Source organism: Cydia strobilella, chromosome 8 (assembly GCF_947568885.1).
Source record: "Cydia strobilella chromosome 8, ilCydStro3.1, whole genome shotgun sequence".
NCBI classification, from domain to species: Eukaryota; Metazoa; Arthropoda; class Insecta; order Lepidoptera; family Tortricidae; genus Cydia; species Cydia strobilella.
The window spans coordinates 18,138,907-18,160,377 of NC_086048.1; the positions used below are offsets into that span (position 1 = coordinate 18,138,907).

The 21,471-nt window shown below is 40.3% G+C and overlaps 2 protein-coding genes across 2 annotated transcripts; one reads left to right on the forward strand and one right to left on the reverse strand.

Annotated features, from left to right (window-relative positions):
• The first annotated feature begins 1,444 nt into the window (after nucleotides 1-1,444).
• LOC134743723 (titin-like) lies at nucleotides 1,445-19,029 on the forward strand. The gene is made up of 6 exons (XM_063677327.1): nucleotides 1,445-1,601; nucleotides 1,807-2,884; nucleotides 7,521-7,590; nucleotides 8,486-14,336; nucleotides 15,414-15,640; nucleotides 15,728-19,029. The coding sequence occupies exons 2-6, from the start codon at nucleotides 1,827-1,829 to the stop codon at nucleotides 15,902-15,904; spliced, it is 7,383 nt and encodes a 2,460-aa protein (XP_063533397.1). The 5' UTR covers nucleotides 1,445-1,601; nucleotides 1,807-1,826; the 3' UTR covers nucleotides 15,905-19,029.
• On the reverse strand, nucleotides 19,026-21,355 carry LOC134743734 (vacuolar protein sorting-associated protein 51 homolog). Its single transcript, XM_063677359.1, has one exon. The coding sequence runs from the start codon at nucleotides 21,250-21,252 to the stop codon at nucleotides 19,150-19,152; it is 2,103 nt and encodes a 700-aa protein (XP_063533429.1). The 5' UTR covers nucleotides 21,253-21,355; the 3' UTR covers nucleotides 19,026-19,149.
• Nucleotides 21,356-21,471: the final 116 nt, after the last annotated feature.

Consider the following 21,471-nt stretch of genomic DNA (forward strand, 5'->3'; position numbering starts at 1 on the left):
ACAAATAAAATTTAAACATGGGGACCACTTTTGGGGGGTAAATGAGAAAATTAAAAAATTAACTTGTTCAAACTATATCGTGTTACATATCAAATGAAATAGCTCATTGTGAGAATCTTAAATATATATATTTTTATAATTTTAGGATAAACAGTTTAGAAGTTATTCAAGAAAATATACAAAAAATGACCATTCCCCCTCTTTATCTCCGAAACTAGTGGGTCTAAAATTTTGAAAAAAATATACAAAATAGTTCTTTACCACAGACCACAGGAAAACCTATTAAAAATGTGCAGTCAAGCGTGAGTCGAAATTAATTATTTAGCTTTTGATCCAACCCCTACGGGTTTTTTAAAGACATTTCACGCACGTTTCACATAAAAAATACATTGTTTAAATTGTGTAATGTACGGAACCCTTGGAACGCGAGTCCGACTCGCACTTGGCCGGTTTTTTTTTGACGGCGCAGCAACTAGTATCACTTCTCTCTCCTCGCTCTTGTAAAAATGCCATTTGTCAAACAAGGACAACCAAACTGTTGACAAGATCAAAACAAGTCGTAGCCGTTTTGTTAGTTACACGGTGTTTTGGTGTGTGCATAAAAACATGTGTATGAATTTTAGGGATGTAAAAAGTCGATTTTAATCATGTTATATATCGATAAGCGCTAATTATTGCGAAACACATATATTAGTGGGTATTTATGTATGTTAATTAAAAATCTGAACTTTCCCTTCGTTTCCTGCTGTGTAGTGACTATAAAAGCGTAACCTGATTACCACGATAAAGAATAAAAGCGTGTTTTGTTAATTTCAAGTGAAATTAAGTTGCAAGAGATGTCGATAGTTTATCGATATGAATTTATCGACATGGCCACAGCAATATTATTAATCGTAGGTCAAATCAAATCCGAGCGAATCTTGTCAGTAGAAAAAGGCGCGAAATTCAATTTTTTTAAATTTGCCGCCTTTTTCTACTGACAAGATTTGCTTGACACCAAATGGCGACGGTGACAGCTTGCAGACTCCATCTTTAAGCACCCTCCACACTCGTGCGCGAAGCCGGGAATGCGAGTGTGTAGTCTATTTCGCACCTTTTGGAATATTATATCTATGGGAATAATAGAAAAGTAGGGCGTGTATTGCCAGATTAAAGATAAGATAGCTGCAGTAAATCGATCGAGTCTATAATCGATTACATATTTGCTCTTAATATTTTTGGATAATTAATTCACCGTTTACGGTATTTTTTAATTCTAATGTATACACAACGGAAAAGTACAAATATTTTTTTTTATGGAAATTGCTTGAAAACTTACTATGCAGATGCAGAAATGAATTAAGAAGTTTAATTATAAAACGAAATCTAATAGATATTATTAATACCTGTCAATCACTATCAAGTCCCGTAATCTCTTTTTGACGTCCTGAATAACGGCAACATTGCTAATTCGCGTCCATCTTTACTTCGATGTGTTTCATTATTGTTGTTTTACGTAAATTTTTACAAAAATATTATTATTCTTCCATATCCTCAGATATCTAACAAAGAGCTTTTCACTAAAATTTTAGCAAGACCTCATTCTAGCAAATATTAACTTGGTACGTTCAATTCCCTCGGATGTTTATCATAAGTGTCACATAGTTCCATTATCGTTTGCTCCACTAATGTTTCGTATAATGCTTCGCTGTTGACCTAGGTGCTAATTTGGCGTAGTGGGGGTTGTTTTTATATTTTCTCTATAGAGAAGAAGCGATTTTTTTTGTGTGGTATTGGATTGGAAGGCTAATTGATGTTATTGTTTAGTTTGCAGATGAAGTGTGGGAATGGATAGATTGAACCAGTTGCGCGGCGGCGGCGCAGGCGGCTCGCGGAACTCGTCGCTGGACGGCTCCGGGGCCGGCGACTCCTTCCTCACGGCCAACGACTCGTCCAAGTACTACTCTCTCTCAGAAGACGACTCCTTTGACAACGACATCACTAAAGACGTGTCACTGGCTACGACCAGCGCGGAGTCCACTCTCAACTCTTCCAACTGCTTCCCCAATCTGTCTCCAATCGGAAAAATAGACTATAAGATTGGTAAACAAATTGAGGCTGCTAACATTTTGTCTGGTGGAGTCAACATATTTGATGATAATGATAACTCGTATGATGGCAATGAACTTGTAATAGATGATAATGTTGAAATTGATAAATCTCCCAACTTGAAGTCTCCTGAATGTTCTGGTTTGCCGCTTGATGATGTTGAGAAACCTTCTACTTCCAAGGTGGAAAGTTCTAGTACATTAAAAGGAGAGGCTGGATCTGAAAATAATCAGAAACTAGAAAGTTCCAGTCTTCCTTTGCAAGAGAACAATGAATTAAGTAAGCAATCAACTCTAAAGCTACCAGCTGAAATTTCCGTAGACAAGGTTCACGGGCAACCAATGGAGATTGTCCAACAGGTGGCTGACGGGCCTCCAGTCAATGCTGTACCATTAAACCAAGGTAATGTGTTAGACCATGCTCTTGATGAGGTAGAGGCAAATGTTCCAATTAACGGTGAAGAACAATTAGAAATTCCACATCTTCCATTAGACAATGATGCAGAGCAGATTGCCAATCTTGACAATGAAGCAGAGATAGTAGAGGCCAACCTACCTAACGATAATGGCGAGGCGAATCTTCCAAATGATAACAGTGAAGAAAATATACCTGATAATAATGCAGAAGAAGACAGGACGGAGGTTGTTCTGCAAATTGACGGGAACAATGTGGCGGCTATAAGCATTGGGACAGGGCTGTATTTGTATCGGAAGGAGGGTCAAGATGAGCTGGCTGCGGTGCAGATAGTCAAGGAGCCGCAGGAGGAGGAGCCTAGCTTCAAGTTTCTTAAAGTCCGGTGAGTTTTATATACTTTTAAAAGATTCCATTTTTTCTTATGAGAAGTTTTTAATTTTACTTTTGATCATTATACATAGTCTCTTTTTTGTAATCATAGATATGTTTACTAACAACATTTAATGCATGAGAGACCTTGTAATTTGTGAATTTGATGAAATGTGCCATATATGTATGCTCAAACCCTAGGAGGTGAGGTATGGCCCAATAGTTATTTACGATACAAGTGCGGAAAAGAGGAAATTCGAAACGAGTGGCGATAAATTAAAACACGACCGCAGGGAGTGTTTTAAATAGCCACGAGTTGCGAATTACCTATCCACACGTGTATCGTACAACGTTTTACAGTACATATGGCCCTTTAAACTTTCGACATATGCACGAAAAGTGCTCTTTTACGCACTAGTGCGAGAAAGTAGCACCATATGTACTGTAAATTGTATTATTATTATTACAGCTTTATTTTCCACTTAACAATGTATTTTTCAATTTATACTTTATCTATAACTGTCTTTGTTATGTGGCCCCTCTGAGGGTAAAAGCCTCCTCCATTCTTTTCCACCTTTCCCTGTCCTTTGCCGTATACATCCAGCTTTTTCCTGCTGTGTTTATTATGTCATCGGCCCATCTTTTCTTTGGTCTTCCCCACTTTCTTTTGCCTTTTGGGCCTAGCCATATAGTTGTTTGACGCGTCCATCTCCTATCTTCATATCTTGCCAAGTGCCCTGCCCAATTCCACTTCTGTTTTAAACTAAAATGAAGAGCATCTGTTAATCTAGTTTTTATGCGGATGTCTGCGTTTCTCGTTTTTTGTATCTTCCTGAGTTTCAGTATACTTCGTTCCATCGCATGTTGCCAAGATAGTATTTTGTTTTTTACTTTTTCAGTGTAGACCCATGTCTGGCTAGCGTATGTTAAGCTGGGAAGAATGGAAGAGTCCATTATGGTCTTAAATTATATTGCTTCATTTTAAACTTTTTCATTTAAAGTGTGTTAAAATGACAATTTTTTTGCCATACTATTGAAGTATTATTAAGTGTAGCATTTACCTTAATTGTTTTGTTTATGTTAATAGGCACTTGTTTTACTTATTAATTAATTTTGTTTATATTTAATTTGACTATATAAAATATGTCCAGCACATTTTATAGCACTTAACTATTGGATGTTAAAGTTGCATAGCTAGAAACCAACGCAAAATAGGCGCCAGTCGTCGAGTTGCGGAAAATCGCCCGAACTACAATAGCTAGAAACCACATTCATGGCCATGTACAATCGAAGGCAAAAATATTAATCCAGACAAATGGCTCAAAAATATGTGAGCAGGACTTTATTGTCTACGGTGTAAAAGTGTACACATATTCTTGAAACTTTGGGAAAGTATATATATATTTATGCCCTTGACTGTATTATCATATAATAATCATTGGAATTCAATTTATTATGTCACACTCTTATAATACACACAAACACACACACACTTAGCCTACATTCAATTAAATACAGTATTAAAATGTATTTGCTATTTATTTACACAAGGTCAATAACCTTTGATGAGTGATAAAATCATCATAAATAATCTTAAACTAATAATACTCATGTCAAGAACTTTACAATTATCTGCTGTATAATAATAAAAAAAACTAAGTGAAGTTAGAAATTTAACAAGTGGCAGTTATTAAATCAAGAAAAATTTATATGGAAATAAACATAATCACATACATCTACATAAGTAATGAAATATGTGCATTGTTTTCACCTATTTTGTTACTGCATGTGCATAGTAATGAAGGAACTTGATTTAACAGTATTTATTTGTCATGTCAATCATTTTGATACTTGGAGCATTCCACCACCAGTGTTTTTTTTTAGGATAGGACATTTTTACACAAATTGACTAAACCACACAGTGAGCTCAATAAAGCTTGTGTTGTGGGTATTTAGACAATGATATATGTAATATATAAATATTTATAAATACTTAAATACATAGAAAACACCTAGAGGTCCACGCCGCGCCGGCGTGCCGCCGCCGACCAACGTCAGCGCGCCGCCGCCGCCGCCGGGTCGTTCAAAATTTCGCGCCGACCTCGAAATTCGAATAGATATGATGACCAAACCGACCAAAACAAACAATGCGCTTTCGCCATTCCGTGCGCTAGCGACTGGTCGCTGCATGCATCACTCCGATTCACTCCCGCCCGCTCCACTGACCCCCATCCCCACCGCATCATCTATCCATCACGCCGCGTGAGTGAAGTGAACGAACGAACGCTGGCTCACTCACTTCATTGCAGTGCTTGGCTTGACTAGTTTTTTTATGTGATAGTCAGCAAACGAGCACACGAGCCGGCTGATGGGAAGCAGTCATCATCGCCCATGGACATAAGCGACATCACAGGAGCCATTAAGCATTGCCGACCCTTGAGAACCCTAAATACCCGCTTCTTGAAGAATCCCATGTCGAAGCGCAAAGGAAATACCTCAGGAGGCAACTCATTCCACATTCTGCACGTTCTGGGAAGAAACGAGCGAGATGCCCGCTTATTCTTGGTGTGCCATGTATCTAAGAAGTGAGGATGAGTTTTGCTCCTTTGGCGGGAGGTGCGGTGATAGAAACGAGACGATGGCACCAGATCAAAAAGTTCTTCGGAACATTCCCCATTGTACAGACGAACATGCAAAGAGAGCCAACGTCTCTCCGAAGACTAAAGAGGCTCTAAGCCGTCAGTAAGTTCGGGATCGCCGACAATACGAACTGCCCGCCGTTGGATGGAGTCAAGGGGAAGGAGCTGGTATTGTGGAGCGCCAGACCAGAGATGAGAACAGTACTCCATATGAGGTCGAACCTGCACTTTATATAACAAAAGTCGGTGACCCGGTGTGAAGTACTGTTTGGCTCTGTTAAGCACCCCAAGCTTTTTGGAGGCCAGTTTGGCTTTTTGTTCCAGATAACTACGAAACTGGACTTCGTTCGTAATGTCGACACCAAGTATCGCGATACTTTTAGCGGTGGTAAAGGGAATGCCCTGAAACTTTGGCGCCGTGACAAATGGGGTTTTTTTGGCGGAAAACGCGCAGACTTGTGTCTTACTAGGGTTGAACTGGACGAGGTTACGTCTACCCCATTCGGAGACCCATTCAAGGGACGTCTCGATCTCAGACACAAGTCGCATCCTGTACTCCGACACCTGCTCAGGGGGGCGTTTGCGCGACCTGTATAACAGCTATCACCAGTGCTGTCATCCGCATAGCAATGAATATTGTTAGTAAATAACATATCATTGATATGCAGAAGGAACAGGGTAGGCGATATTGTATTGGGAACAAAAAAAAATGTTTCCTTAGCTTGCAGGGTTGGCGCGGTCACTTTTAAGCATTCCAGCTACAAGTACACCCAGTGAAAGGGTGTTTTCTGTAGCTGGGATGGTTTTGACTGCTAAGCGATCGCGCTTAAATCCGGCAAAGGTGAACAAAATATTTTTTATTCACGATAATTACAACCACTGTAGCTGTACTGTAAACAATTTTTAGTCAGTGATTGGAGATAAGAAATAAATGTTTATTCCTAGCATAGTTATGTTTTTTTAAATTATTCCTTCTAAAAAATGTCCTCACGCCGGCGACGCCGCGCCGCGCCGGGTTCAAAACCCAGCGCGCCGCCGCCGGGTTTTTTGGCTGCGGCGTGGATCTCTAAAAACACCCATATGGAACAAAATATATGACTATATGACTAAGCCCCAGTAAGCTCAATAAAACTTGTGTTGTGGGTATTTAGACAATGATATAAACATATATTACAATATATAAATATGTAGAAAACATACATAGAAAACACCCATATGGAACACACACAATTTTGCTGAATATGTAAAATAAATGGCCTTACCGGGATTTGAACCCAGGACTAGAGTTGTGCCGTTCCTGGTAAGGTAACATTCCCCTTTTTGCATGAGAAAGTTCCCCATACAAAATGGAGAATGTTACCGGGAACGGCACAACTCTACCCAGGAGTCAGGACCACTGGCTTCATAGGGTGACAACCGACTAGGGCAGACAGGTTGTCTTATTAATACTTCTGAGAATGCTGGGAAGCGATTCTGATTTTGATTCCGATTCGCGATGGGATGATACAATCACAATGGTTAGGTTTAAAAAATTAACAATGTAAAAACTCTGTTTCCTTAGCATTTTCAGAAAAATCTTTAGTATTAGCTTGAAAACTCCTTGGAATGCACTTTGCATTAATAATTGTGCATACATGTGTATTTTCATATTAATAGTGTAAAAAGGGCAAAAGCATACTTACAACATTTAAAAATAATTATTTAAAAAAAAACTTTATAGTTTAAGAGAACATAAAAATCCACAGAAAAAAGAAGACTGCAACATCTAAAGAGTCCGTCTAGACAGATAACACTTTTGATTTCAAACTAACCACAATCATCATAAGTTGGGGGTTGGGGAGCTAAAATGCCACAGAGGCACAGACATACACATACACACAGATACACACTTAAAATAACTCCCCTTTTTCTGATGGGGGCTAAAATTTATTTTCAACACAATAGCGTTTGCTCTTATTTCATTTATTTCCTTATTTTATTTTAATTTTCTTTTTTTTTCTGTTGTTATAGAGAAAACGCCGAAGGCAATTTAGAAGTTTACGAAGAAATACAAGAAGTAGTCGTAGTGCCCCAAGAGACGGTAAGATATTTTCATAAAGTGTTATTGTGAATGCAGCTGGGTCCACAACGGGAGAGGTGCCTCGCCCCGGTCGCCTCGCGAGGCGGGCGCGCGCTCGCTGCAGGAGAGCGGCACGCAGACCGAGCGCGGGTCCGAGGGCCGCGCCCGCGCCCGCGCCCGCGCCCGCGCCGTCAGCTGTCCGGTGAGCGTAATTCGAACGTCCAAAATCAAACTTTCATTATACATAGTTGAATTTAAACTGCCGTAAGTCATACCGTTAAGCTAATTTTACGGTTTAACTCACGTATTTTTAGTCACTCGCGCGACATGTACGCGGCGGCGAGAGGCTATCGTGAACGCTACTCATGCACTGCCTGCACATGGATGCATGCTTGGATGTGCTTGAACATGGAGACCTAGGCTCTCCGAAACATGTCGCGCGAATGACTAAAAATACGCGAGTTAAACCGTAATATTAGCTTAATGTTTCGTCATAGTGTTTCATGCTTGTCGAATTTTACGGATTTTGTTCGCGGTCATAGCCTTCTCCCAGTAGGACTAACTAAGTGTAGGGATGTGATTCTGATAAGCCGCATGGTAACTTGCTCTGGCTTTTCTAGTGCGGCAAATTGCTATTAGTCGCCATTGAACTCTGACTGAATTTAATGATTCATCCTCTCGTAACCTAACTTCTATTGCGAGGCTGCGTTTATTTTGTCCTGCCTCACTTCTCGTTCTCTTGTTGTGAATTCTCGCCCAACCTGAATATACAGGCGGTCAATAGTCAATAGGTGGTCCTCATTTATCTGTTATTTTATAGCCTTGAAAATAGAACTTATACAGTTACATATTTTTAACTTTTCCATATACCTATATTATATAATTCATACCTGACATATTTGTTTTCATCTTGCAGCCTATTAGAGAAAGACCAGCACCAGCTGCCCCAAGCACGTCAAAAGACAACAACAAACCGGTTGTTTGTGAACCAAGCACAAGCAAAGAAGCTGAAAAGAAAGATACCACACCAGACAAGGGTGCTCCCGTTGCGTCCACTTCTAAACAAGACACGGAGCCTAAAGAACCACAAGCTGATAGAACAGAACGAAACGTAAACGGGAAAATGGTCAAATTCAGTGAGTCAAGAAAGTCACCCCTTATGGTCCATTCCACTCCTAACAAGGAAGGAATTCCCTTAACTAAAACTATGGTAGACCAGCAACTACATCCTAATAGACATTCAGACAACATCAAGAAGACTATAGAAGTCCACACAGACAATTGCAAACAAAAAAATTTGGAATCACCCTCAACGTCCAAAACCAAGGATGTTGCTAGTCCTGATAAAACAACAGACGAAACACCAGCTGTTGATAAACAAGGAGATACGGACAGTCCTGACAAAAAGCATATCAGTGTAGTGAGAAAGGAAATAGTGTCTGGTGTAATTGAGAAGAAAACAGACGAAATCCCTAGCAGTTCTAATGCCAAAACTAGTGATAAAGTAGAGGTTGCGAAACTAAATGAAGATGAAGCGAAAGTTTTGATGATAGGAAAACTAATGAAATCAGTTAAAGTGCCAATGGCTAAGGAGAAGGAAAAGGTGAAACAAGATGAACCTGAAGACGATTCTAAGAAACCTAATGCTGCTCCAAGTACAAGTGGGGTTGAAATTCCAACCATAGGTGTTAGTAAGGGTAATAAAACCGAAGAAAAGCAACCTTTAATGCCCAAGCAATCATTACCAACTACACATACAGATGCAAAAGAAAAAGAAATATCAACTAGTTTTTCATTTGTGCCCAGCAGTGTACCCATGGAGATTGATAATTCAATAGTTAAAACATCCATAAACGATAAACCTGAAGTCAAACCAGTGTCACCTACAGAAATCATTGAATCGGATGACATGGAGGTCGATGAAGATGTACTAGTTATAGAAGAGCAGATTATTGAAAGCCAACCTATTGCTGAAACTATTCAGACGGGCAACTCGAGCTCAATTAATGCTACTGCCATAAATTTCACGACAGATCATAATATCGACAAGTTTAAAACGAATAAAACAGATACAACAATAGCAACATCCGTGAAAGTTCTTAACACTAACACCATTAAAACTGATAAGCCTACAACAGAAAATAAGCCTGGAACTGAATTAAAAACAAATAGTTTCAGTAAAATCGAAGTTAAAGGCACAAATCCTAAAGACACTCAATTAAACCATAATATTAAAATAATAAAAAACGAATTAATAAAGGGAACTACGCTTCCTAGAGACCAATTAAATCAAAATGTAGAAAAATCGACGAATGTGAAGGAATCAGTTGAAATGAAACCTATTGATAAGAATTTCACTGAAACGAAATCAGCTGCCCTTCCTCCTTCGATCTCAACAGCTAAAGTAAATAATTTAATCGTCAATAACATACATAATAAACCAGAGAATTTATTTTCTAAATTGGAATCAACAGATAAGAAATTAGAGAAGAAAGAAGCATTACCTAGCGCAAATACTAAAGATGTAAAAAACACGTCATTATTACCTAGTAAAGAGCAACCACAAAGCAGGTTACCAATAAATACTCAAAGTTTAATCAAACCACAAATGAAGTCAGATATCAAACCCCCAATTATAAATATTGCTGAAGCCAAAAAGGAAATTAACCATAAATTAACAAATGCAGTCGACTCAAAACCAAAGTCCATTAATAATAATCATGCACCAGTTCCCTTCGGCAAGTGGACTGAAGCGAATCGCCAAGATTTTTTAAATAAAATCAAAGAATCAAAGCCAGTCAACATATCTAATGCAAACCAGATTAAGCAGCCCAATGATTTAAATAGAAGAGATGTCCTAAAGAAGATCGATAGTCAAAGGCAAACTTATAATGCGCATGTGAAAATACAAGAGTCACTAAATAAAGGAAATGTGAAAGCTGAAGCGTTTGCAAGCAAAACGGCCCCTGCTACTTTAAATAAGATCGAACCTAATGTTTCTGTGAAACCTGAGGCTCCTGTTGTAAAACCTAATCCAATTGTTGAAAATAAACCTGAGCAAGAACCACAAAAGCTTCAGTTTGAGCCCATAGTCGCGGCTGCTGCATCTAGTACTACTAAAAAGGAACAAAGAAAGGAAATCAATAATCAGCACCTAATTGATAAAACAATTGAAGGTATTATCAATAGGGCGGTAACCGGAAAAAGCCCAGAACCTATTATGCCGACTGTCGCAGAAAAACCTATAATTGAGAAAGTTGATAAAAAGCCTGAACCAAAAACTAACACTCAGCCTACTCTCTTGGACGCTATTGAAATGAAGATGAACGAACTACACGGAATACCCTTCGTGGAGAGGCCGCCACACGAATTGCCGCGGCCATACCTCACAGAGTCTACAGTTTTATCCAAAACTGAGCCCCAGAGTATACCGCCGAAGGTTAGCAAGATTCCCAATCTGCTACCTCTGCCTAAATCTCAGCAGAAACTGATCGAGGGGGATGTTATGAATCTAGAAACTAAAGAAAAGTCCTCGATTTCGTCTTTAGGCTCGTCTAAAACGGCAGAAAAGTCGGTCGCGAAACTGACTCACGAGGCTAACACGAGTAAAGACAAAATAATAACCGAAAAGGAATTCGACAAGTTTGCCAGACGCAATTCTGTCACCTATGAAGATCGTCTAACCATCACAGAGTCTCACCAAGTCATCCAAACGGTCGTGCCGAGAGAGGTGCCACCGAAAAAGATTTCACGAAACGAACAAATGCTCGCTGAAGCCAAAGCTAAGTCACCCCACAAGCATCTACCGGTTAAGCAGTATCATCCTAGCAAAGCTGCGAGCAAGTATATTCCCGTGGAAACTAATAAGCAGTATCAATCGAAGCTTCAACTAGCGTATCAGACGGCGATATCAGTGAGCGCCAAACGACGTATTGAAAGCCCGATCACTATCATAGAAGACAAGCCAGTCCAAGTTGTATACTTAGATTCAAATGTTTCGGAATTTAACAGTACTCAATTGAACGTCCAAGGCCGGGACTTATCACCGGCCAAGCGAGCACCAGAACCTGACGCAGTCACCGTCGGAACTGGAGATTCTCTCGACTCAGACATCCTTGATGCTATAGACGACAGGCAGGAGGAGGTCAAAACCAAGAGCAAACATCAACGCAAACAGGTGCTCACCCCCGTTGAGACCCCTGATTTAGAGTTGATAGAGCCTAGTGACCTGGGTATAGAAGTCTCGCCTAAAAAGAAGCGGAAAACTGAGGATAAGCCGGAGAGGAAGCAGAATCTCATTCCGAAGAAGTCTTACTTGCTCGGAAGGAGCGTCGAGGAGCCTACAGAGATCCGACCGAATCCCATGCCTCCTGTTCTTCATACTGACGCGGTTTCAGCGATAGACAGCCTGGTGAAGGCGGCCGAGCTGCTCGATCAGTCAGAGAGCTTGAACGCTAGTGTTCAGAGCGTAGACAGTTTGCAGAGTACACCAGTCAAACGCGGCCGCGGAAGGCCGAGGAAAAATCCTCTGCCTGATGCTGCAGCAGAAACTACAGTCAGTCCCCAGAAAAAACCGAGACTTATCGACGCCAAAGTCGCTAAACATATCAGCAGTTCCGACGATTCTAGCGACGACGATTCCATGATTAAAGAAAACTGGACGATGGGAAAGATTAACGAAAAGATCGTCTGCCCCATCTGCAACAAGCTGTTCAGGTCAGAAAATGTGGTGTTCAAACACGTCAAGCACTGCACCGGGCCCTCCCCGAGCCGATCCGATTCCGAGAAACGCAGTCCGCGCCGCTCGCGGCTGTCGCGCGAGAGCGAGACAAAATCGCGAGACAGTGAACCCAAAAGAGATTCGAGACACGATGCCGATGAAGTGGATCTCTCTCCGGTCAGAAAAACTCCCAGCAAAAGAAAGTCGAAAGACTCCCGTAAATCTTCTAGCGACGACGTCATTCCGATCGAAACTGACGCCAAAGAAGATGAACCTAAGAAGACTGAACCCCGAAAGACCATCAAACGCAAACTCAACTCGAGGGCTAGTAGTCTCGTTTGCGAAATTTGCAACAAGAGCTTCAGACAGCATTCCTACCTGGTCAGCCACAAGCTGCAGCATAAGAAAGAAGATACAAAACTGGCCAACAAACCCCAGCCTACAGAAAAGTCTGTTTTCAGCTGTGAGACATGCAAGAAAGAATTCAGGAAACTACATCATTTGGTGCAACACAGGCTGATCCACAACCCGGCGCAGTCGAGGGCGCTAAGGAAGACATCTTCTGAACAAAAAGAGCTTCCCAAAAACTTTAAAGCTTCAAAGATAGATGACCAGAGTGCAGGTTTCCGCTGCGAACCTTGCGACAAGTCGTTTAGGAAGCTACACCATCTCGTGGAGCACAGAGAAACCCATGATGGCATTAACCGGCAGAGATCCAACTCCATAACCCAGGAAAAGGAAAAAGAGAAGCTGACACCACCGCCGCAGTGCGATATCTGCAAGAAAACCTTCAGAAAACTCCACCATTTGATCGAACACAAAGAGCAACATCTAGAGACCAGCTCCGAGAAATCCGATGATCAGAAGAGCGTAAAAAGTTCGTTATCCACTAAAGACATTATCCACGAATGCAATTTGTGCTACATGGTGTTCCCTAACGAGCATTCGCTGAATAAACACATGGTCACTTGTCTGAGGAAAAAGAGACAATCGGCAGCCAAACAAGCAGCGGCGCTAGAAGAAAAGAATGCTGAAGAAAGTGCTAAGGCAGAACTGTCAGAGGAAAGTAAAGTAGAATCTGACATAGAGCCACCGCCGGTAGAGACAAAAGCTGTTGAGGAAAAAGTGGTAAAACCTCCCGAAAAACCAATTGATCTTCCAAAGGAAGTACCTCAGGTAAAGGATGATCCTCCTAAACCGGCAATAATACCAACAATCGAGAAAGTAGAAAAACAGATAGAGCCTAAAGCAGCTGAAAAGAAAGCACCGCCGTTAGAAAATCCTACTCCCAAAGTTGCAAAGTCGGTAGAAACTCCAGCTAAAGTCAAACAATTAGAAGAGATCATAGTTATCGAAGACACGCCTAAAAAGAAAACTCAAATTAAAGAAACAGTGACGCCGAGTGTGGCGAAGCGTCAGCATTGTCAGAAAGTCGCTCCGCCGACTGTCAAACAAGCAGAAGAGATCATAGTTATCGAAGGCACGCCTAAGAAGAAAACTCCAATTAAAGAAACAGTGACGCCGAGTGTGGCGAAGCGTCAGAAAGTCGCTCCGCCGACTGACGAGCAAGCCACGCCTACCAGCGACGACGATGAAATCCGCTACATGTTCAACCCTGACTTTAAAGTCGCAGAGACGACCGAAAGCAAAACCTTTACGAAAATCCGCGCTAAAAGGCGCAATTCCTTGCCGAAACTACATAAAGACGTAGCCAGTAGACGGTCGTTACTCCAGCACCCGCCTAAAATCCCGCGTCTCCGCGCCAAATCTGATGACGTTCCCTCGTCTCGTCCCAAAACGGCGGTCAAACCCAAAATAGAAGTCGAAGTGCCTTCAACAGACTCCGATGACAGCGAAGTGAAGTATTCCTTCCCGAAGACTGTTCCGGAAAAACAGGAGAAGCAAGAGGTTCCGGCGGAAGACACGAAACGGAGGAAGACGATGGCGGAGAAGAGAAAGTCTCTCGGTGCGATAGCGAAGCGAAAGTCGCTAGGGAAGGCCATTGTCAAGGCGGCTAAACCTTCGCCTCCGAAACCAATCAAACGACGTAAGTAACTTTAGTTAGGTCACTATTACTTTAAGTACGTATAATGGGGTTCTCCGGTCGAAATAAATAGCAGATGGCGCCAGCATAGCTTGCCCTGTCAATCCCTAGAATTGTGTCAAATTTTTGTTTTTTTAATGCCAGCCCTTTAAGCCAAATCTCATAGAAAAAGGGGCAAGCTATGATGGCGCCATCTCTGCAAACCTTTGACAGTTGCCAACCCTATTTGATTTTAGTTTTGGCCAGATGGATTATCAGCGGGATTTTTTTATGTAAAAGCCTTACCAAAACTATTCAAAACTAACTGCCTGTGAATCCTGTGCTAAGAATAATGTAACAATAACAATGTTTTGTCCTTAGATGTATTCGGTCTGCGATAAATATCTGCAATTAATTTCATAATTATTCGAAATTGAAGCAGCTCCAAGTAAATTTTGTGGATGTGGTCAACCCAGTTATTCATACCCAGTAGAGACCGTTCTGTATGATCCAAAGGTCCATCGTAACGTACAAAAAAAATCGTGACTTGATTTTGAAATTTTTGATACACAGAAAAAATGGTTGAATTTATTTTGTTTGTTTATAAACAAATGTAATGAAACAACAGGAATACAACCGTTCCAATAGGGAATATTACGCGAAACTCTGCGCAGGAGGCGCCACTACCACAATCTGAGGGTCTATCACAAAACAAGAAAATCGTAATTTCGTTATCTAACTTCTCTGTCACTCTTGCATATTCGAGCGATAAAGAGGCAGATAGCGAAATTTCAGATTCACGTTGCCCGGTAGGTTCTCTGCAAACAAACCGCTTTGGAGCATCAATGTCATATTTTATTATCTCTGTGAACTTGTCTAAAAACTGTTAAAGGTACAGTATGTATAAGTTACTCTATGGTTTACTAAACTGGCTACTGCGGCACTCTGGTGGCAGAACATTGCAGTGATACCCCCTATTGAAAATGGTTTAAATATAATTGAAGTTATAAGGGGTAGGACCATGTAGGACCGTGTGCCTTTAGGAGACTAGATATTCGATAAATCCGTGACTTGTCATTTGTGACAACCCCGCTTTTACAGGAACAGCAGCGGCCGAGCACCGCTGCGACTGCGGCCAATTATTCAGTAGCGCTGCCCTGCTCGCACGGCACGCCTCTCTCGCTCACACACCTCCACGCGTGCGTCGACCACGCGACAACGACACAGCGACACCGAGCCGCAAGGCGAGTGCCGACCAGCCGAAGAAAAGTGTAGACCAGGTAAAAAAAAGTGTTAAGGATGTTGAGAAACCGCGAAACAGTTTCGCTGTCGAGCAATCACGGAAAATTGTTGATCAGGTGAAAAAAAGCGGGAAAGACGCCAGTAGTGTCGAGCAACCGCATAAAAGTGGCGAGCAATCCCGGAAAAGTGTCGATCAGGTAAAAAAGAGTGGGAAAGACGTTAGTGTCGAGCAAAAGAAAGTAGTTAGTGGTACGGACAGTGTTCGGAAATCGGTGAAGAAGACAGCTAGTGCGAGGAGCCGCGTACACACCGGCGTACCATTGCCCAATAAGCGTTCGTCGAGGAAATAGAGCTCTTGTAACTACACGTTTTATGGGACCCATGTTCGTTTAGTGAGTACTTTACATTCTAGTTAAAATTACTTACTGTTTGGGTGTTTTAAGCGGCCTAAAATAGGGACTTGGAACATTTTATTTAACTCTTTTACCACCAAAGACGTCGACTGACGCGCGCGGCTCACGCGGCTGAACGTTCACAAAGACGCGCCGCGCATATTTTTTTATTTGAGTCTTTTATGTTATTTCTACTCAGAATAACGAGCTCTTTTGAAAAAAAGTCCCTTGTTTCCTATTCCGTTACCATTTTTTCATAGACTTTGTGTGACGGTAAAAGAATGGAAGGAACGAAAAATGAATGAGTTTTGGGACACTTTTTTTCTTTAAAAAAAGCCCGTGATTCTGAGTAGAAACAACATTAAAAATTCCAAATTCAAGTAATAAGGGGTGTATAAATCATTATATGAGTAACATGCCCCACCAACTACTTATACTCATATGGAGCCCATAACACGTGTAGTACGGCCTTAAGGTTTAGTTGTAAGGGGTCTCCGCTTTACGCAAGGGCTCACTGTCGATTTGAAGGACTTTCAGAATACTTAGTCGATATTCGAAGTTGACTGATCTAATCTATTATGTGTCTGTTCATACTGGTCGAGAGCCACTCACAGTCTCGGAAAAAACCTGACCCAATCGGAGAATGGAGCATTATGTACACACTCATTCTCACTGTCTCGGGGTCTCTCACCAAGTGTGTAGTGTGTACCACCCGGCATTAGTGAAAGTTGCGCCATATAATTGAAGTTACATTGAGCAAAACTGATCAGCAAACTTGCCAAACAAATACCTCGAAATGTAATTTAAAAAAAAGTAAATTATGAGTTTTTGACTCGAATAATCCGAAAAAGCATTTTGGACCAACATATTTTATTATGAAATTACAGTCTGGCAAAAAAGAGTAGAAATTAAAAAGTGGCAACACTGTATTGTCGTCCCTTTCAAATCAATCTAAGAAAAACGGGACGACACTACAGTGTTGCCACTTTTTAATTTCTACTCTTTTTTGCCACTGTTAACTTCAAAGTTTTAGTAAAAAAAAATCATTTGCAGGTTAAACATTCTGTAGCAACAAGTACCTTTAAGTCAAGCCGGATGTCCCATCTAGGGGTGTTCCCATTCGTCATACGAGAACAGGTGCATTCATATAAAGCATTCCCATCTGTCCCCGCCTCATGTATTTGGCGGCGGACACGTAGGGCGGGAACAAATGTGGGAATACACCCGTCTAAGCTATTTTATAGACACACCCAGTCACATTAGTTTTGCATCAAACCTCATAGAAAGATATGCAAAACGAGTGCCGTCATTCAAGATCTAAAGAAATAACTTAGACGCGATATTTAGCTTGCCTCAAAAATCCATGGCCTAACCTAATGGAATAAGTGAGAGATTGAACTGAAATAGTGAACCTTCATTTCTGCAGTGGACATCCTTTTAGTGCCTGAGCGTGGCCCCAGACTGATTGGGCTCCCCGTATAGCTGTAAGCAGTTGGAAGCTAGTTGGAACGCGAACCGGTTCGCAGACAAGAAAACCGGTTTCTCTGAACCTGTAACCGGTTCGCAGCTAGGACGCGCCACGCGCTCACAATAATGTAACGCACGGACCACTGTATAGAAATATTTTTACAATTTTGAAATATTTTGTTATTGTGGGCCGTCGTGTCTGTTTTTTAATTGTACATTTAATATTAAGATATATAAGTATATTTTGTCAATTTGAATTGTTATAGTGTAAGAATAACTAATCTATTTATGTTGTTCGGTAGGAGCATTGATTTCAGACGTTTGTTCCGTTGTGCAATCTCTATTGACAGTACTGTATTATAAATGCAAAGTACTGTTTAAGTTTGAAATTATGTAAGATGAACTACTTTTGGTAAATAATCCGCGCTAACATCGACCCTATTCCCTAGACAAGAAAGTTTAAATTGTAAATTATGTTCATCTTAAATAATTCCAATTATACATGTCTGTTTTAACATAATATAGAGTGTAGAATGAAGATTTATTTAACGAATAGGATTTAAGTTGCAGAGCCAAATGACCATTCTGGGTTGTTAAAGTGGCTGGATTAAGTTCTCATTATAATAAATGTGGAAATACCTCTCCTTCTAACTTGTAAGCTTCGCAGCCACGTGGTAAGCGGGAAATCGAATATTTGTTTGCGATTATATTTTTTTGGCGGTTAGGGTAAAGTGCCCTAACATCGGCAACCCCTTATGATCATTACTGCTGCAGTGGTTAATGTTAGGGAGGGGCGAGCAGAGTTTAGGGCAGTTTACCCTGTTGCTAGAATCATAATCATTTGAATATAGTGAATCACTTCTTTTTTTAAGAAGTCAGTGAAACAATACGGTTTTGTTAACGTTGTTTCTATAGTAACTTTATATTTTTAACACAAAGGTAGCAAATTTATTTTAATTATTGAATTGGAATATAATTAAATGAATGGCACTTTCATCTTTGGATACACATACATTGTTCCTTCAGTGAAGCTGAACTATATGCAAAAGGTTGATTTTATGGTGATTCGTAAATTTTATTATTTTTTATTTTATTTGAAATGTCTGTTTAACCTTCAAGTAGGTAGTTGACATGAATTATTTAGTGCTTCTTAGATATTTTGGAATCATATATGATATAATGTATAAAATTAAATGAACTATTAACAACTAAGTATATAATTAGATGATTGTAATGACAAATGTTTATAGTAATTTGTAATAAATGAATTTCGAGGGAACCTCAATTTGGAATTATATTTGAAAAATCAGAAAAAAAATGATATTTTTGGAATCAGTAAACAATGAAAAATCGAGTATTAAACAATTTTTAAATTTGATCATAGAGAGCTAAGTAGGACCAAAATTTATGTAGTTTTATTTCCAAAATATTTGTTGTGCCCCCTAACTGTAAACTGTAACTTAAGGTCAAATTCTACAATAAAACTTAGCTGTCTCGTGAGATTTATGTTTTAGAAGCATTTAACGTAAATTTTATATTTTATGTAGATATCATTATTTTTAATATGATAATGCAAAGTTTTGGTTAATGGGTTATAAATAAATTGTCAGAAAATAGTTCATGTGTTTATTTTCAATGGAATATATAATTTAACCATCATATGTTTATAATTTGTAGTTTATGAGAATAAATAATATCCATTTCCATTCCTTTTTCTCTTATCCTATTTATTATTCCTACCCTCTTTCACAAATGATGTCAACAATGCTAGGCTCCATAAGTTGAGGATCCACGCATCTTAACTGTGCTGAGGCTAAAGCGTCCTCTAGAAGAGCGTTCAGGAGTCTCTCATCATTCCCCATGCAAGATAACCTTTGCTGTAAAAAATGTATATCAACTTGCAGTTGCTGCAAGCCATGGCGGCCGAAGGTACGCATTCTTACGCACTCCACTAAGGCTTTTAAGGCCACTTTGAGGGCTCCATTAGACAATGCTGCTCTATCAGCTCCTGCTGGACTAAACACCTCAATTCTCTCAGAGAAAATCCTATTTATAGGTGAGAATGATGAAGGCGCGCGCGACCAGATAGTTCTACGGCTGGAGTCGCTGGATAGCTTCATGCTGGTGGGAAATAGTTGTGAAGCGGCACTGTCAGCACTTGCAAGTGTCTCTACAACCCTCCTGCAGACTGCTCGCGGACCTCGCGGCTCTGGAGCGCGGAGCCAGTCTCTAGCTAACACTGACACTCGTAACATCTGTGCTGCAGTCTGTCCTATATAAACAACTTCAGAATCTAAAGCAGTCTGTGCCGCTGTTGATAGTTGCACCATTATACTATTAGTATCTTTGTTTTCTACTGTTAACCCTGGTGCAGACTCCTCTAAGAGCTTCAACAGATGAGTATGCAAAGTACTTACTCCATTATCCTGTATTTCCAAACAAAGTTTGGCTAAAATCAGGAGTAATTCAAATGGAATGTTGTTGTTGGACTGCAGACAAGCCATTTTTTTAACTGTATCTGACAGATTTGCCATGGATTCTGAGATTATAACCCAGCAGTTATCTGCTACAGCCTTTGCACACCATGCCTTAAGCCCGAATGATAGGTTATTTTGTAGGAATGCCATTAAGTCTAATAAGGAAGCCTGTATTTTCTGCATTAGATAAACCTGAAGGGAATTTAGAATTTCTTTAAGATCAGGGTTCTCCGTGCCCTTGCTTGCAAGCGACTGCCTAACTTTCATGAGACTCTCTTTAAATTGGGCCTGAATGGACTGGTACTGAATTGTAGCCTTATGGTTAATGCATTGAACAACAGTGTCAACGGCTTTGTTAGACATGCCGTCACTCAGTATAATCTCTGTCATTGCCTGCAGCTTCCTAAAGAATTTATCCAATCCTCTAATAAGAATCTCAGTACCAATATTCTCTGGTCTTTTAACCACATCTTCAAAAAGATGGAATACTTGAGTCATGACTTTATCTGCAAAATCAGGCAAGTTGGTATTGTCTTTTTCTTGAAACATTTCATGGTAGCAGGATATGACTATGCCTAAGTCAGCTAAGAGGGTGTTATTGCAGTGTTCCACCCATTCCAAAATATCTGTACTGTCCACCATGCCACTCAAAGCTTGCAAATGTTGGTCTAGGCGGCTTTCAGAACAGTTCAAAAATATGTCTTGAAGTGTGGAATCAGTTTCTTGCAGCTGTCTTAATAATCCTACGCTTTCAGCTAACTCTGACGCGGTTGTATCGGGACTCAAAAGCCTATCCCTCAAGGTTTTCTTCAATCCATCAATTATTTCGGAACATTCTGTTTGAATGCTTTGGAATGATGGCTGGTTTCCATATTTCTGCAGAACTCGCTGGGCATGTGTGTAGTCGTGAACGGCGTCCGAGTAGCGCCCTTCCTCAATAGCTTTATTCAGCTGGCTCGGTAGAAGGAACAGAAATTGAAGTTTATCTAACAGTTGTCGTGTTCCACATAATCTACTAACATTGTTACCACTTTCTTTTAAAGAATCTGATATCTGTGCGCTAAATGATGTTATTTTGTTCATGTTTTCACTAAGCTTGTTCATTTCCTCCTGCATAATCTTAAAATCTGATCTCATTTTGCGAACAGTTTCAGTGGCCGATATAAACTTGTTATAGTTCTCGTAGACTAATGTCTGCATTTCCGACTGAAGGAACTGACTCTGTGTGACTATTTCGGCCTCTTTGTCCATTATTTGCCTTAAATTGGCAAATTTTAGAAGGCGTTCCAAATACATATCAGAGTTGAAATGGCTGCCGTCAATGTCCAGAGGATTTTCCTCGTTTTCGTTAGCCTCTGCCATTGTATATGTATTTACTAAATCTAGATTTACTGTACCTAATTTTCTTCAAATCCTCAGTAGTCGCAGTACTCAAGCAATACAATAAACAAATTATAATTTTATTTTATTCGTGTCAAGAAAGACTGTCAATTGTCAACGTCAAAAACTAAATGTCAGAAAAGCTGTTTTGGCTACAGAATAAAACGCATAGTGTGTCAAGGGGCCTACCACAAACATTGA

Bases quoted from the DNA above. Each gene is read 5' to 3' on its own strand.
- LOC134743723 (XM_063677327.1), top strand. From the start codon at position 1,827: ATGGATAGATTGAACCAGTTGCGCGGCGGCGGCGCAGGCGGCTCGCGG. The intron at 7,591-8,485 runs GTAAGATATTTT...TTCATCTTGCAG, and splicing joins TCGTAGTGCCCCAAGAGACG to CCTATTAGAGAAAGACCAGC. The intron at 14,337-15,413 runs GTAAGTAACTTT...CCGCTTTTACAG, and splicing joins TCCGAAACCAATCAAACGAC to GAACAGCAGCGGCCGAGCAC.
- LOC134743734 (XM_063677359.1), bottom strand. From the start codon at position 21,252: ATGGCAGAGGCTAACGAAAACGAGGAAAATCCTCTGGACATTGACGGC.